Below are 18,272 nucleotides of genomic sequence, written 5' to 3'. Positions count from 1 at the left end.
AAGTGTCTGCCTTCGGCTCAGGTCATGATCACAGGGTCCTGGGATCGAGACCACATGGGCTCGCTGCTTAGTGGGAAGCCAGCTTCTCCCTCTCCCACTCCCCCTGCTTGTGTTCCCTCTCTGTCTCTGTCAAATAAATAAATAAAAATAAAATCTTTAAAAAAAAAAAAAGAATGAATGCAAGAACATGGGTGAACATCATCACAGTATTAGAGAACAGAAACAGAAGACACACAAGAAAAGGAAATCATGGAAAACCATCTATAGACAAGGACAGGGTGATTGAAAGCAGGACCTGACCCCCAGGACACAGCGCTGGGGCAGAAAACCATAGGGCAACCCCAGCTAAATGGACTGTATAGATGGCAGTCTGTCATCTTCATCCCTTTGCTCCTCCATAACAGAGTAGAAGGCACCAGGACCTTCTAGGCTTTCCAGGACCGAGGTCCAGAAGTACCACTAAACACCTGCTGCTTCAGCACCTTGGAACAGAGATGGCAAGACCATTTCTGAACACTTAGTGAAACTGGAAAAGACGTCTAAATGACTCTTGCCAGCTTCTCACTGCATTTATTTTAAAATTCTAGTGGATTATAAGAACCAATGGTCTAACCAAACCAGGTCAATTAAAGGTAGGGCTATTTTGGGGTGAATGGGGGGCTCAGTCAGTTAAGCATCTGGGTCTTGATTTCAGCTCAGGTCACAATCTCAGGGTGGTGAGATTGAGCACTCGATTGCGCTTCACACTGAGCCTGGAGCCTGCCTGAGAATTCTCTCTCCCTCTCCTTCCATACCTCCTGCACTGCACATGCATGCTCACTTTCTCTGTCAAATAAATAAATAAATAAATAAAGGTCTATTTTTAAAATTTCCATAAGAACCTAAATTCTTATTAAGAATTCTTATATTCTTGGGGTGCCTGGGTGGCTCAGTGGGTTAGAGCCTCTGCCTTCGGCTCAGGTCATGATCCCAGGATTCTGAGATCGAGCCCCACATGGGGCTCTCTGCTAAGCAGGGAGCCTGTTTCCTCCTCTCTCTCTGCCTGCCTCTCTGCCTACTTGTGATCTCTGTCTGTCCAATAAGTAAATAAAGTCTTAAAATATATATATAGATAGATATAAAAGAATTCTTATATTCTTATTAATTCTTTTCATTAAGATGGAAAACAAGAGTAAAACCAGGCTTCTCATGAACCCAAAACAAGTGGCTACCATTACGCAAGGTAGCACCCTCCCTTTAGGCCACAGGCCTTCATCACAGCTGCCCCGTTCCTTTCTGTATTCCCTCCATTTCATGGGCTTCTTGGGCATCTGTTTGAGACTGAGACTGGAGCATGGCCCCCACCTCTCCTTTTCTCCTGTCTGTACACACTTGTCACTACAGTCTTCCTGGCTCTCTCTCAGGTATCCAGTCCCTGAGGGCAGCAGCTGTAAGCTCGCCTCACCTTCTGGAACCAACTCTCACAGGCTGCTGAACTCCAGCCCTGGCCGACCCTTCCAGTCCCATCCTCTGACAAACCCTGCCTGTCACAGCCTGCTGCTAGGCCAGACTGGGTCCCTCTCTGTGCTCCCACAGACTCACCCAGGCATACACACTGCCCTGTCCCTGGGTGTTCATGTGTCTGCTGCCCCCTGAAAGCAGAAGCTCCTAGGGGCAGGGCTGTGTCTTGCGGATAGTTATTCCCCCCGGCACCTCGTTCTTTAAATGGATAGATTTGGTGGTTTTTTGTTGTTTTGTTGTTTTTTTCCCAAGATTTATTTATTTATTTATTTGACAGATAGATCACAAGTAGGCAGAGAGGCAGGCAGAGAGAGGAAGGGAAGCAGGCTCACCGCTGAGCAGAGAACCCGATGCGGGGCTCGATCCCAGGACCCTGGGACCATGACCTGAGCCAAAAGCAGAGGCTTTAACCCACTGAGACACCCAGGTGCCCCGATTTGGTGGGTTTAAAGAAATTAACCTGGTATCAGGGTGCCTGGGTGGCTCAGTGGGTTAAGCCTCTGCCTTCAGCTCAGATCATGATCTCAGGGTCCTGGGATCAAGACCCATATTGGGCTCTCTGCTCAGCGGGGAGTGTCTGCTTCCTTCTCTCTCTCTGCTTGCCTGTCTGCCAGCTTGTGATCTCTCTCTCTGTCAAATAAGTAAATAAAATCTCAAAAAAAAAAAAAGAAAAGAAATTAACCTGGTATTAAAACAATACCTAAAAATCTGAAAATATTTCCATTTTATACTTTCATTTTTGGCCTGAGGCAAACACATAGCTTTATATGGGCCTACAAGAGATACCTGCTGGCTTTCCAGCTGTCCAGCCAGGTAGCTGAATGGTGAAGACTGAAGATTCTGCTTTTGGGTGGCCCCCTCAGCACCTAGCATGGGCTAGCTCATGCACACCAGCAAAGAGTGAGGAGTGTCTGAGGAAAGACGTCTTCCCTCAATGTCACAGAAGCATCATTAAAAAGTTATGCCAGCCTTACATTTTCTTATTTTATATTAAACTACAATAAATACAGTGTAAATGAGAACTCTTGTTAGCATGGATAAATAAAAAAGTGAATCTGAAACATCATTAGGTCTCTTTGACCTTTTTAATGTGCCATTAATACAGTTATTCTATTAGCAGAGACAGCCTCACTAGAGTAGAAAAAAAGAATTTCAACATGCAAGACTGTCAGCAGCAGCTTCTCACCCATATAATCTCTTAAAAAAGAAAAAAGGTAAATAACACGTTCTGCAAAAGAAACGCTTGGTTCATTTCTTAACCTAAGGTCTGTTTCTTTCTGTAAAGCATTTAACAACATCTTTATTTCTCTCACAGAGCACACGTTTGACTTCCACTGAGCGAACAAGTACTAATTCCTTACTGTGCATCATCAAAGATTTCCAGATTTCCACAGAGGAATCCTATTGGTATACTAATGAACCACATCCAAAAATATTAAAAATCCCTTAAACATGTACAGCATTTTCTAGTACACCAAGTATCAGCACAGAAGGATTAGCTGATCCTCACACAATCTCTCCAAAGTGGGTATCAGCTTCATTGTTGCAGCTGGGGAACAGCCTTATGGAGGCTGTGACTTGCTCAGTGTCCCACAGCAAACACGACACTGTTTGCGGGCTCCATGTGGAATCTGCCACCCAATCATGCAGTCTCCCATTCTCACATCTTTATTGACGTAGAGAGGAAAGACAATGGATTGAATATTGGTTCTTCATGGAAAAGCCCCTGTCTGAGACCCTGACTTATTTCTTGAACAGGAAAGCCCAGATGAATTTCAGCTTTTCTATTAAACCAAAAACAAACAAACAAACAAAACTCTAGCTTTCAGTTAAAGCAGGGCTGACAAAAACTTAAAGCCAGTGTGTGATTCCCTCTACAGAATACTCAAGAGATAACTTACACTGATACACATGCTTGTTAGAGCACTGCACAGCAAGAAATAGAGTCCTTAAATAAAAACCTTGGGCTTGGCATTGTATTTGTTATGAAAAGTGAACTCTGTCTTGAAGTTCCAGTGTTAGGCAAAAAGAAGAAAATCGTGTCTTTAATTTTTTACCACTTTCTCAGGCATTTAAGATTATAACAGAAACAGAAATGTAGGCTTAAAGGCTTATATAGTTTTCTTCAAGAAGTAAAGTATCGAGGGGCACCTGCGTGGCTCAGTGGGTTGGGCCTCTGCCTTCGGCTCAGATCATGATCTCGGGGTCCTGGGACAGAGCCCTGCGTCGGGCTCTCTGTTCGGTGGGGAGCCTGCTTCCCCCTCTCCGTGCCTGCCTCTCTGCCTACCTGAGATCTCTCTGTTAAATAAGTAAATAAAATATTTTAAATTAAAAAAAAAAAAAAAGAGGAAGTAAAGTATGGATAAGTGACCCAGAAAGGCAATTTCCAACAACTGAGGTAGCAAGTATCACCTCGCTAAGGACCTCCTTGGTGTTAGGACCTCCTAATACAAGGTCCTGTTGGTTGCTAAAGCATGAAAGGAACAGCTCATTTTGCATAGCTCATTTGAAACACATGATGCATTTATAATAATTTAAATTTGAATTCAATTTGTTCAGAGTTTATTATGAAATAGTTCTTATGCTCGGGGCTCCAAGAGCTATAAATATTAGGAAGACATACCGCCCTGAGGCTGTCACAATCAAAATCTAAGGTTCTGTTTGTGCCTGTTTGAAACTACCAACTCCAAATGGAAAGAGAAGAAAAGCTTCCTTAGAAGGAAGATGCTGAGTTCTACATTCACCTTAGTATTTCTTATCTTGATATTTTCCTACAAAATAATACAAGCCTTAGCCTAGATTTCCAAACAGCAGAAACAGATCTACCCACTTAAGCAGATATATTCCACTTGCTTATCCAGGACCACATCTCATGAAAATACATGATGCTGGTAGGGGGCCTTTATATTTGTTCACTGAAAATCCCATTCTATTTATTTCCTGGACTTAGAAGACAACCATTTACAATATTATAAAGGCAATACTTCTTCCATCAAGTATACACAGCTTTACATCCTGTCCCCTTCCAATCTGTCAGATGGAAACCCAATTACTAGGGAGCAGCCACAGAAGAGGGGCCTTAATAGTGGATCATTGTGTTTTCTCTTCTGCAGGCTCCTGCCCTATGCAGAAGCCATAGTTAACTTGGGCTTTTGTTCTTACGTTGAATCCAAGATTTACCAGACTGAAATGTCAAAGGATCACATTTCTAAAGAGACTTAGATAGGGGCGCCTGGGTGGCTCAGTGGGCTAAGCCTCTGCCTTCGGCTCAGGTCATGATCTCAGGGTCCTGGGATTAAGCCCCACATTGGGCTCTCTGCTCAGCAGGAAGCCTGCTCTCCGCCCCCTAACCCACCAGCCTGCCGCTCTGCCTACTTGTGATCTCTTTCTCTCTCTGTCAAATAAATAAAATCTTCTTAAAATAAATAAATAAATAAAGAGACTTAGATAAACAGGTGAGTAACTCCTGGGCTAAAGGACGATTCCGAGACAGAACAAGGCACACAGAAACCTCTCCCATCACTTCTCAAGGGCAGTGCACCAAAACTGTGGGAGCAGAATCTCTGTGCACTGGACCCCAGAACTGATACTCAGGGTGATTCCCAAGTGCTTTAGAGACACAAGCAGGTCTGGCAACCCAGCTGGAGTAAAAAGCTCTAGCTTTCCACTTTCCACTCTCAAATCCAATCCTCAAATTTCCCACATGCAAAATTTTCAATCCCCAAGTTGCTGAAATCACTTCCCTGGTATCTTTTTACATTTACTTTTATTTTTTGTTCCTGTTTCAGTACCTGTCTCTCTTTCACCTCTGGTAAAAAACTTCTGTCCTGGCCCTTGTTCCTACAGAAATTCCACATGGGATGAGAGGGATTGGAGGGATTTGGACATAAAGAGAACAAAATTTTCTTATACTGTAAAATATTTTAAAAAAAGTAATTTAATAAAATCTAAATTTAGAACAATTACAAAGAAGAAAATAGAGACCCTCCTGTGAGTTATATAAACAACACTATGGCCACAGCTGTGTGGGCATTCAAAACTGCAAGAATTGTGAAAGACCCAAGAGGGAAGCAGGAGAGCCAAGCTGACAAAAAAAACAGAGGACGCAGACAGACAGCCTCACAGACAGAGTTCCCTTTGATGCTCCTGGCTAAGCGCTTCACCACCACACTAGAGAGGGACCTGAAAAATTAATGCCAGAACCACAGTGCTCTATTTGTGTTTTCTTGTATATTTAAGCAAGTATATTTGTATTCTTGTATATTTAATGCAATAAATAAATATTCTTGTATATTTAATGCAAGTTAACCAAACACCCCACAGCATAAATCCCATCATTCTCAAGGAAACATTTTGTTGCCTTTAGGAAGTTACAAGTAAGCAAAGCCTTACAGCTATTTTGAAGACAGGAAAGTAAACAAGGCACTGGATTGGGAGGAAGCTGCAAGTGACAATGACCATCACATTTCTGGTGTTCCTAGAGGGGGGTATCAGATGTGGACAACCCCCTCAGAAGGGCACTTCAATAAGGCTCACTCCTTTCCTCCTTCGGTGGGGGAAATAACCAGGACCACCATTCACTCATTCAACAATTTTCTCGAGATCTATTTTGGGCCAGGCTCTGAGTCGAAGCCTAGTAAGAGAACGAAATAATGTCAGGAGCCACCACGGCAGCTGCCGCTCACAGAGCTATGAGCAAAACTATGCAGTAGCCTAAGTCTGCTTTTAGAACACACTTCTGGCCAACTCTCTGAGACCTACTTCTGTGAAGTAGTCCCCTCTTTTGTCCTGATGTCACCCCAACCCCCTACCTGCTCCTCTGATGAACACTCACTGCAAAGCCACCAGGCCACAGGCTCCCTCTCCCTCCCAGGTCAAAACACCAGACCCTGCATGTCAAGAAAAGACCAATCTTATTGTAACAGTTCATGGTGGAAATAACTAAGTATACAGCCTGTGAGTGGGGAGCAGTCACTACGAGTTGTAGGGAAACCTTTCTGCAAGAGCTAGCACTTACCTGAGTCTTCAAGAATGGGCTGTGCTGAGACTGAGAAAAGAGACAGCATAGGTAAGTAGAATGCATGGGGGTCAGTGAGGGTCCCAGGATTCTGAGGTGGTATGTGGTGGTGATTCAGGAAACATGCTTGAGAAGGTTCCAACAAGATCTTCCAGAACCAACAATGGATAAAGAATGAAAGGAAGGGCATTATAGGACTGGAAAGCAACATGTAAGAAAAACTCAGAGGTAAACGACAGTGGTACATTTAAGGAAACAAAGCAGATTAGGCCAGTTAATGTCTAAGCTTAGGGAGGAAGGGCAGAGGGGTATCAAGAGATGAGCCTAAAGAGAACCACCCTGGCCAAATTCCTTAGTCCTTATCCTAAAGGGTACAAGAAACCACTGACCTTTTAAATATTAAGCCAGTGAGGAATATCATCTGGAAATAGTGTGGAAGATGGATCTGAGGAGAGGAAAATGTGGGGAGACAGACAAGTTAGGAGGATTTCAGCAATGCGCATGAGAGACCGTGAGGACCTTAATGAAAATGGTAGCAGCAGGGATGGATATTGTGACAAAATTCTAGAGACATTCATATCAAAGGTATAGAGCATGACTGCTTAAAGGTGAGGGATGAAAGGAAGGACGTAGTCAATCATGATTACTAGGTAATCTGGCTGGGACTGCTGGGCCCGTGGGAACTTGCTTGTCAAGAGAAAGCTGTGCAAACTACAGTATCTCCTCCATTCTTTAAAGTCTTATGCTATTTTTCTCAGGTCTTAAACAGAAAAGTTTATAATTCAATGTTAGGCCATTCAACTGATCCACACAATCTCAGTTAATTACGGATTGAAAAATTTATTGATCAGTCACATCAAACTCCTGGCTGCTAATACAATCTGAATGTTTAGGTTAAAATGGAAAGGTGAAAAATTAAGAGCCTTTATTACCAGTGTTTTCTGATAATGATGATTCTCTCATACTTTACTGGTTTGCCTTGTGATCTGACGTGCTCAATGATCAAGCATAAGAAATCAAATTCTAAGTGGCTTCTAAATTATAGTTAACATAAACTGTACCAAAGTAAAATTTTAAAAATATTAAAAATTTAATCCTTACATAAATACACAGTGAAAATAAAGGTTTTATAACCATTTAATAAGGCAACCAGACACTTGACAAAGCCAGTTTAAAAGAAAATCTGAGTTAGGCAAAGCCTTCTTAGATATAAGCTCAAGCAACAACAATAAAATAAGTTGAATTTCATTAAATTTAAAAACACTTGTGCTCAAAAGGATACCATCAAGAAAGGGAAACAACAACCCACAGAAAGGTAGGAAATGTTTATAAATCGTGTTATCTTTTTAAAAAAGATTTTATTTATTTGACAGAGAAAGACACAGAGAGAGAGGGAACACAAGTGGGGGTGGGGAGGGCGGGGAGGGAGAAGCAGGCTTCCCACCCAGCAGGGAGCCCGATGTGAGACTTTATCTTAGGACCCTGGGATCATGACCTAAGCCGAAGGGACATTTAATGACTAAACCACCCAGGTGCCCTAAATCATGTTCTCTGATAAACAACTTGTATCTAGAATATATATAGAGAACTATTACAACTCAATAATATAAACTCAATAATAAAACAATAAAACCCCTCAATAATAAAAATAATTAAAAACTGGTCAAGGAATCTGAATAGACATTTTTCTGAAGAAGGTAAAGAAGTGGCCAATATGCAGATGAAAAGATGTTCAACATCATTAGCATTTAGAGAAATGCAAATCAAAACCAGTGAAATACCATTTCATAGCCACTCGTATGGCTGTAATTCAAATACCAGAAAGATTGTCCAAAAAGACAAGTGTTGGTGAGATGTGGAGAAACTAGGCCCTCAAATACTGCTGCTGGCCGTGTGAAATGGCGCGCTTGCCTGGGAAGTAGCCAGGCAGTTCCTCACAAAGTGAAACACAGTCAACATCTAAGACTGGCCATCCCAACCCTAGGTACATGAGTTTGAGAAATGAAAACCTACAGTCACACAAAAACTATGAATGTTCATAGCAGCATTACTTGGAACAGACATCAACAGAGGAAAGGGAAAGTAGAAAGTGGTACAGCCACTTTTGGCATATTACTGGGGAATGAGAAAAGAACGAAGTATGAATACAGACTGCAACCCCGATGAATCCTGAGCACATTATGCTGAGTGAAAGAAGCCCGTCATAAAAGACCGTACAGTATTTGAGTCCACTGATCTGACATGTCCAGAATCGGTAACTCAACAGGGACAAAAAGTAGATCAATGGTTATCTAGGAGTGGGGGACCGAGGTAAAATGGGGAGTAACTGCTAACAGATATAAGATCTCTTTTGGGGAAGATAAAAATGTTCTAAAATTGATTGTGATGATGGTTGCACGATTCTGTAAGTACAGAGAAAACCACTGGATTGTATACTTTTAAGCAGGTAAATTGTACAATAGGAAAATTACATGTCTATAAAAACTATTATATAGATATATATAATAGAATAAATATATATACTAAAATATACATATGTCAATATACTCAAATTTGAAAAACTGGGGTTACATAGTTCATGAAAAAAATAAAAAAGAATGAGACTGGTAAATTAGACACAAATTTCTTTAATTTATTGCCTACAAGGCAATTAAACTGTAACATTTGAAGTCTTATTTCCTACTATAGAAAACAAGAAATAATCACACCTATCCTATTCTGTATGTTAAGTTCTAAGGTGACAGAGTTGTAAAATATAATAGTATTGATACAAATAAGTCAAACTTGTATTTTTCTAGGTTTGTTACATTAGAGTAAATGCCACATAGTCATTTGTTGTCTTATTCCCATGTCTTTGATAATTTTTCTTAACAAAGGATTCTCATGAGCAAACCACAATGATTTTGCAGCCCAGTGTTGGTAAATAGAAAATAACAGGGTATTTCTTCCTAGTTAACCACATGGAAACAATCTAAAAGTGAAGAAATCTCACAACTAAAGCCCCAAGAAATCCCCTGAATGAAACAAAGGAAAACATGCCCAAGTAACTCTTAAAACTGTTAGGATTTTTTTATTTTTTATTTTTTAAAGATTTTATTTATTTAATTTACAGACAGATCACAAGCAGGCAGAGAGGCAGGCAGAGAGAGAGGGGGAAGCAGTCTCCCCGCTTAGCAGAGAGCCCGACGCAGGGCTTGATCCCAGGACCCTGGGACCATGACCTGAGCCAAAGGCAGAGGCTTTAACCCATTGAGCCACTCAGGCACCCCAGGTTTTTTTTAAACTACATATTAATAACTGTACTAACTATAGCAACATTTTATATTAATAACTATAACAACTATTGCAATATAGTAATAACTATAGCAGTTATTAAAGAAAGAGAGAGCTAGTTTGAAAATTCTCACCTGATAATAGAGGAAGTTATTACATCAACTTTAAGTACTTGCAAGACAGAAGCAAAGATGCTATAAAAGTTGTTGGGTATTTATAAACCTAATAAAAGAGGTGGCGCATCAGTGAGGCAGACTGATATAATCTGGAAGACAAACCTGTGATTAGTAATGACAGGCTCATGGAGCCAGCCAAATCATAGCTAAATTGCATTGCTGATGAGAAGGAAAGAAAAACCAATAAAACTAGGAAACAGACCAAGGTAATCCAATTTAAGAATCATCAGCCTACTGGAGGTCAAATAATTATGCAAGCAGAGTAGAAATCTGACTTCAGAAAGAAATTAAAGACAATTTTCTGGATGCTCAATAGAGTCAATTATAATGCAGCTATCTTAGAGGTATATGAAAAGCCATTTATAGCAACTGTCATTGAAATGTCCCTGGGTATCCTCGTATTTTAAGCATGAAACACAGAAACAGAAAGATATGGTTTTGGGGGATATGGGGATGAGCAGGGAGCCCAATGTTGGCCTTGATCTCATGACCTTGAGATCATGACCTGCGCCAGAAACAAGAGTTGGACAGTAATCTGACTGCATCACCCAGGAAAAAAGCACCCCAGGCATCCCAGGAAAAAAAGCTATGTTTTTAAAAATTAATTAATTGGGGCCCCTGGGTGGCTCAGTCAATTAAGCGTTCGACTCCTGCTTTCCACTCAGGTCATGATCTCAGGGTCCTGAGATCAAGCCCCACATTGGGCTCGGCGCTCAGCCTGGAGTCTGCTTGTCTCTCTCCCTCTGCTCCTCCTCCTGCTCTCTCTCTCTTCCCCTATGCCCCCCATGAATAAATAAAATCTTTTTAAAAAATTTATTTATTTATTTATTTGACAGAGAAAGAGGGAGAGAACACACGTAGGGGGAGCAGCAAGCAGAGGGAGAGGGAGAAGAAGGCTCCCTGCCAAGCAAGGAGACAGATGCAGGGCTTGACTCCAGAACTCTGGGATGATGACCTGAGCCGAAGGCAGACACCTAACCAACTGAGCTACCAAGGTGCCCCAGAAAGCTATGCTTTAAAAAAAGGGGGGTGGGGTGGGGAATATAAACATGCTAGGATATTGTATTCTATCACTTTATACTGATTAAATTACCTGAGAATAGTTACATAGATGGATTCACAGACAGAAAGTCCTACATGAAATGTGTTTCAGACCCCTCTGAAAAATTATCTATATACCTTGGAAGTAAAAGGCAGAACCTGGCAAATGACTGGTCTAAGGTACTAATTTTGCCAGAGATTACACCAAAGAATTTTTTTCTGCCACCAGCAGAGATAAAAATGCAACTGAAACCCCTAGCAGATAAGAGGGCAGTGAGTTAGAGACCAAAGGCACCTTGTCCAGATGCTAAGGACCACCACCAGGAAGGCACTTGTTTACTGATGACAAAGACACTAATTAAATCACTGGTTGGTGAGTTCAGAACAGTTTGTTCTGGAGGTGAATGTAGCTATTTAAGGAGCTGCAGAACCTGAAACAGTTTATCAATGAGCTAAAAATATCCAGACAAGGATCTAGTGAGAGTTACCCAAAAAGGACAAGTAGATTGCAACATCAACAAAAAGCTGGGTTAGAGATGTCAAAATTAATCAAACAACATTTTGAAAAATATAAGGTATAAACAATTTATAAGTGTCTAGACTATCTTGAAAAGGCTGGATATCACATGACTTCTGAAGGCATAGCTAAGATTCTTTTTTTTTTTTTTTTTTTTTGAGAGAGAGATCACAAGTAGGCAGAGAGGCAAGCGGGGCGTGGGGGCGGGTGGAAGCAGGTTCCCTGCCAAGCAGAGAGCCTGATGTGGGGCTCCATCCCAGGACCCTGAAATCATGACCTCGGCTGAAGGCAGAGGCTTAATGCACTGAGCCACCCAGATTCCCCAAGATTCATTAACAGAAATATACATCAGCAGTAATGGAAACAATTGTGCCATGATATTTCTATAAAAACGGGTTAACCAAATTAGAAGTTATCTTTTTTGAAAGGGAGATTGCCTTTAAAAAAAGGGGGGGGGGGAGAGGAGACTAGGAACAATAAAGAAAAACATACGCGGCAAAGAAAACAGAAATGTAGCAGTTAAAACATATAAACTACATGAGTCAAATAAAGCAAAGATCACTGCCTGGCATAGAAACAAAATCCAACAATGTGTTGTCCCTAAGAGATACAAGTAAGCCAAAACAAAAATGGGCAGTAGGTCAAGGTTTAAGATTTACTGTATCTTTGCAAAAACAAAAAAAGTGAAGGTTACTATTATAAAAATGATCTTAAGTGTGAAAAAGTATATATAAAAATATAAAAACTTAATACAGTGCATCTTAATATGTAAACATAATCGCAACATAAATCCTTTTTAAAAAAAAAAGATTTTATTTATTTGAGAGAGACAGAGACAGAGACAGAGCATGAGCAGGGGGAAAGGGACAGAGGGAGAGAGAGAAGCAAATTGCCCACTGAACAGGACACCCAATTCGGGGCTTGATCCTCAGACCCTGGGATCACCACCACAGCCGAAGGCAGACACTCAACTGACTGAGCCACCCAGATGCCCCACAACAATATATCCTGAAGAAAAGTTATAAAAATTATGAAATATAATTATATCTAAAAGCCTTAGCAGGACCCCAGAGCAGACTGACAGATAAGGAATTAAAAACCTCTCAATGAACCAGACCCAGTATTCTAAATCTCTTAAGGACAAATAGTATGTATCTCTAATAATAATAGCTATACCTTAGTAAAAACTATTATTCATTTCTGTTTTCCACTTTGAACCTCTCCACGTATTTTACAAATAGTTTTAATGCTCAACCAACCTCTAAATGCTTCTCTGTGCATCATTCTGTAACATTTGTCACTCAGGAGATACTTATTATTGATAATAAGTGCTCAATAAAGTACTTGTTGGATAAGCTAATAATACCAATAAGAGAACAACAGCAATAACCCTGGCAAAACAGCACCACCAATTGAAAAGAATTCCAAATGTATGAATAGCAGTTTCTTTTCTCCCCATGCCCTAGACAGACTACAACCCTTCTTTCCTTAAAATGTGAAGATAAACTGCCATTTAAGATCATTTAAAACAATTTAATAAACACCATGTTAAGCTAAAAAAAAAGAAAAAATTATGTTTACTGACCTCGTAAGAATGTAAGGCGAAAATGAAGCTGGATTATCCTGCTCTGAAAAGAGGGGCATAGATCCTCCCATGATCCACAGACGGAAGTACAAAACGACAATCACCTTCAAAGAAAAAAAGATTTGGTAAGAAAATCATTGCTTGTTGGGTGTCAAGCCCCACCTTTCTGGAGGACACTTGTGATGCTTTATAAATGTTTTATTTTGTTTCACTGTGAACATTTCTATGAAGTCCTAAGATTCAAGATGAGGAGGCAAGATGGAAACAGCTGGGAAGGGAGAAGAGTATAAACAATGAAGGTGTTGAGGGAGAGGCAAGCAAATTCTTAATTACAGCTGTCAGTAGCAAGCATTTACCAGCTGTTATCCACTGTGCTAAAGACTTTCAATCTCACCTGTGGCCTCACAGCAACCCCAGAGGTAGATGAGAAAGCTGAAATTTAGAGGTAATTTATCCAGAATCCCATAGCTAATAAACTGCAAGATCCAGGAGGTGAATCTATGTCACTATGCAACCATGTTCTTAACCATTCCATTTACACAGCCCTGTGAAAGTTAATTTAGAGTATAATAAATAATACTGCCATGTTCTGAATAAACACATTTGAAGTGTTCCAACCCTTGAATGCCCTGAAGCAGAACATTCATGAAGGGTTATTTCAACAAATCCCAGGAACATCTTTTGTGTCACCCACTAGAATTCTATGACTAAATGGTGCTATCCTGTTGCTAAGGTGAATAAGAAAACCAAAAGCAGAGACATTTCCATGGGGATGAGTTTTGCTTATAAGGGTGTTTACCCACATAGGCCTTCCAGATGATTCTTACTTCAATAGGACAAAATTACATTGTTTTTATTAAAGTTAGAGGGAAACATTTGCTTGAATAAAAAGCCAAAGGATTAATTTTGGAGACAGTTAAAGCGGGATTGTTTTTTCCATGAATATAACTGACTTCCTTTAAAAATATCTTAATATAAATAACCTCAAATCCAAAAACCTAAAATAAATGTATGGTGTCAGCCAAAAGCATATCAACAGTAAGCAATGCCTAGGCAGCAACTGAAAATCATCTTAATGTTCACACAATGTCCTGCTCAAACTGAATTAAATTCTTAAAGACATTATAATGGAAAATATCAACCATGAAAGTAATAGGAAAAGTATTCCCAAAGCATATAAATTCCCTAAAATACCATGTATTTGTATAGAGGGAAAAAACTGTGATAATTAAACAAAAGGAATAGGAAGATAAATAGAAGATAGGGTTTTAAGAATAAATTTTTAGAAGAACAAAATGATTATTAACTGACAACTTTTCCCATAGCAATGACGTCAAATTACTTGCATTCCCATACAGCTCTAAGAAAATAAGTCACTTCTGAAACCAGTGATGAATCACCCTCAATCTATGCAAAGATAATGGGGAATACTTTAGAGAAATATTTTGTCCCTTTTGTTGAGACTGTCCAGTCAAGACTCTCTGCTGTCATTTGGATCTGCATACTCTTCTTCCATAAACATGTTTTAGTGTCAAGAAAAAAAAAATCATGTTAATTGGTAACATTACAATTCAAAGGCTTTTCATAAGTTTCCCATTCAAGTTTATGGGGAACGGCAACAGTATAAGAGAATGGTCTCCTGAATCCAGCACTGTAAGAAAGTGATTAATGTGACAGTCACCAAAGATGGCAACTAAGAATTCCTGCCCCCCTTTGCATGTGCTTTCTGCTCTTCCCATCAAGAAGGAAGCCAACTGCCCCTCCTCTTGAGTCTGAGCTAGTCTTGTGACTTGCACTGACCAACACAATGTGGTAACAGGTACACTGTGTCAGTTCTGAGCCTACCCTGAGAGGTCCTGCGACTTTGGGTTCATGCTTTCAGAACCAGCTGCCATGTTGTAAGGAAATCCTGGCTACCCTGCTAGAGTGAGGCCACAGGGAGAAACCCTAGGGAGTGAGAAAGCACAGACAGACTGTCGAGCCAGAGGACAGCTACAGGAAGCTGCTTGTGTAATCCCAGTCAAAAATCACAAGAAGCATTAGAACCATCTAGCTCGATGCTGCCCAACTAAAGCATTCAGGGCAAATACATGTGATGGTTGTTTTAAGCCACTACATTTGGGGGTGGTTTGCTGTGCAGCAATACATAACAGCAATACAAATACAGCTCGGTTTGTACCACTGAGACAACTCAGAATCAGCATCTTGAAAGGGACTCATAAAATATTACAGTTGACACTGTCCATGTCACTGAGTTCACGTACTTTGAGAAGGTTTTCATGCATACCTTCCAAAGCTTTGTAACATTCACAGCATGTAAACTCTTTGATCCTAAGATCGTGCTGTTAGCATCTATTGCTGATTCTATTAAATAATCTGGATCATGTCTCTGAGCCAAGTGAAAGTAAAATATTCCTTTTCAGGTATTTCAGAAGCATACATATACTTACGTAACTTATGACCAAAGCGGCCCTTTTTAAGAATGGCCTCATGGTAAGCAGGAAATGCCTACTGCTCCTTGCTGTCAGATACCTGGAACAGGAGAGAAAAAAAAAATCTTAAATAAGTGTTAGAGTCCACCACACATAATGTTCTCCATTCACTGTGAATAAGCCATAGCTCGAAAAAAGGTCAGAAAGGATCAGAGCTAAGAGCATGGCTCCTGGATCCAGACCACTTGGGTTTCAGTTCCCCCACTGCTTACTGTCTGAAAGACCTGGGGCAAGTTTCTTAACTTTTTTGCCTGTCTATGTTTCTCACTTACAATAAAAAAAAAGGGGGGGGGGATAAAGTAGTACCTACTTTACAGAAACATTGTGGGGTAAAATGAAATAATATTTGGAGTAGGATCTAGCACTGTTAGCTGTGAATATTACTACCCCATCTATGGCAAATAACCCAGCAATTCTGGTAACTGTATGGTTACACTGGTGGTCCAAGGGATGATCAGAAACAAGAGTTTGCCTACTGCATTTAATTTGAGATACTATGTCATCAATCTACAAAATACACAAATACCTTTTTAAAAAAGATTTATTTATTTTAGAGAGGATGGGGGCAGAGGAAGAAAATCCTAAACAGACTCCCTGTTGAGCACAGAACTCAAAATGGGGCTTGATCCCATGACCCTGAGATCGTGACCTAAGCTGAAATCAAGGAGTCAGGCCACCCAGATGCCCTATCTCACAAGTATCTTAGCCCTGAAAAAATAAAGTATCCAAGTCACCCAAGGTTAAGAAACTTACCCAAGCTAACAAAGTTAGTAAACCTCACTGGTGGGATCAGAGCTCACCAATATGTAATGGGCAATTGTCTCATCAGCCTATGGCCTCTGGAACCAAAGTAGGTTACAAGAATGTCAACTTCTAGGGGCGCCTGGGTGGCTCAGTGGGTTAAGCCGCTGCCTTCGGCTCAGGTCATGATCCCAGGGTCCTGGGATCGAGTCCCATGTCGGGCTCTCCGCTGGGCGGAGAGCCTGCTTTCCTCTCTCCCTCTCTCTCTGCCTACTTCTCTGCCTACTAGTGATCTCTCTCTGTCAAATAAATAAATAAAAAATCTTAAAAAAAAAAAAAAAGAATGTCAACTTCTAGAGGGCAGGAACTTATTCAGATGCTTTGTCTACCATAGCTCACTGATTTGTACAAAATGGGAACTGCATATTTCTGCATAAGAGGCACATGGCTTTGATAAAGATAATAGGGGTGCCTGGGTGGCTTAGTTGGTTAAGTGTCTCCTTTCGGCTCAGGTCACGATCCTGGAGTCCCAGGATCCTCTGGCTACCAGCTCAGCAGGAAGTCTGTTTCTCCCACTGCCCTTCACCCCACTCATGCTCTCTCTTTCACTCTCTCTGACTCTCAAACAAATAATCTTAATTAGAAAAACAAAGACAATGGAAGAAAAGCAAGAGAAAGCTATTAACAACTCCCAAGCAAAAACCTAAAGTGTCATTTTCACCTACATGCAAACTTCTATGTTTTAAACTACAAAGTGAGAGAACAAATCAAATCATGTAACCCAGCAAGCATTTCCCACCTCATCCTTATTTTTCCTACTCTTTTCCATTTTTTTTCTTTTACTCTATTTAATTTCTCCTGGAAGGATGTCTTCTCAAATCTCTTAAAAGCTGCACTTGAATGAGGTCTCTTTACACAATGGGAATATTTTACTGGAGAGATATCCCTTTGTAAGGCCTCAGTAGGTTCAAATCACAAAGAAGTGTCCATCTTCATGACTGCTTATAAAATATACATGGTTGCTCCACTTTGCAACAGTTAAATGTGTCCAGGTGGTACTGTAAGGAGGCAACAATGTCACTCAGAAGCAGGTCTGGTCTCTCTTCTTGCTTCCTGTTTCCTCTTCCTGGTTCATAAAAAGGAAGCTGTGGATCAGACCTTTCAGAGTTCTTAATGAGTGGAGAAAATGAGGTGAGTTCAAAAAACCACAAGTCCGCTTTTAGCAAAATCTGGACTGAATCCATTCCCAAGCACTGCACTTAAACCTTTCCTTAGCTCTCAAGCTTGGCAAGGAGGAAGGCCAGAGATGCTGTCAGCTCTCACAAAGCAGGTACATGACTAATGTACCAAAAGAGGCTTCCGGGAGTCCACCACTTCCTGAATCAATACACAAGATTCTGTGTATGTTTGTGGTGGTGTATATCTCTGAAGTGAAATCCTTGGCTCTGATCTTTAGTGTGAACTAGATCTATATGATTCCCAAAAGGTTATAGCCCTTCCAAGTGGCTTCTCTCTGCTCTGCCTCCACTATTTCTATCCATTTTCAGGATGACTCAACAAAGATCAACCCTGGATATTTCTGCTATTCCTTTGCAGGATACAAGGTAAGTGAGTGGCAGCAGGAAGGGAACAGCAGTGTGGGAAGGAGAAAGTGTTGAAGAGGCCTGAAATTGTAATACTTGGAATGAAAAAGCGCTTCTTGGGTTAGTCTGCTTTTGGAAGCTCCATTTCTTAGGTTCCCTCATTGCTGGTTTATTTTAACACAGTGGAAAATATTAGAAGTGGTTTCCTCTCTATGGAACAACAAACCACAGGGTTTAGGATTTTGTTCAATGTTAAACTTAGATAAATTCCGAAAGTCTACATTTTGTTTCACTGAAAGCTTACAATGATGTTTATTTCAGGGAGTGATATTTATAAAGTGTCCCTT

At 40.6% G+C, this 18,272-nt stretch overlaps 1 protein-coding gene across 3 annotated transcripts in view; it reads right to left on the bottom strand.

The window, feature by feature from the left end:
* TMTC1 (transmembrane O-mannosyltransferase targeting cadherins 1) overlaps positions 1-18,272 on the bottom strand; it is a 256,320-nt gene that overhangs the window by 121,941 nt on the left and 116,107 nt on the right. For all 3 annotated transcript variants that reach the window (XM_044228523.1, XM_044228522.1, XM_044228524.1), the window contains 2 exons: positions 15,560-15,641; positions 13,110-13,213 (listed from right to left, as the gene is read on the bottom strand). In XM_044228523.1, the coding sequence (XP_044084458.1) occupies positions 13,110-13,213; positions 15,560-15,641 (186 nt within the window). The remainder of the gene's footprint in view (positions 1-13,109; positions 13,214-15,559; positions 15,642-18,272) is intronic.

The sequence above is a fragment of the Neovison vison genome, chromosome 12 (genome assembly GCF_020171115.1).
Source record: "Neovison vison isolate M4711 chromosome 12, ASM_NN_V1, whole genome shotgun sequence".
Lineage (NCBI taxonomy): Eukaryota > Metazoa > Chordata > Mammalia > Carnivora > Mustelidae > Neogale > Neogale vison.
The sequence above is the reverse complement of the archived record's forward strand: the minus strand, read 5'-3'. Positions and strand labels throughout refer to the sequence as shown.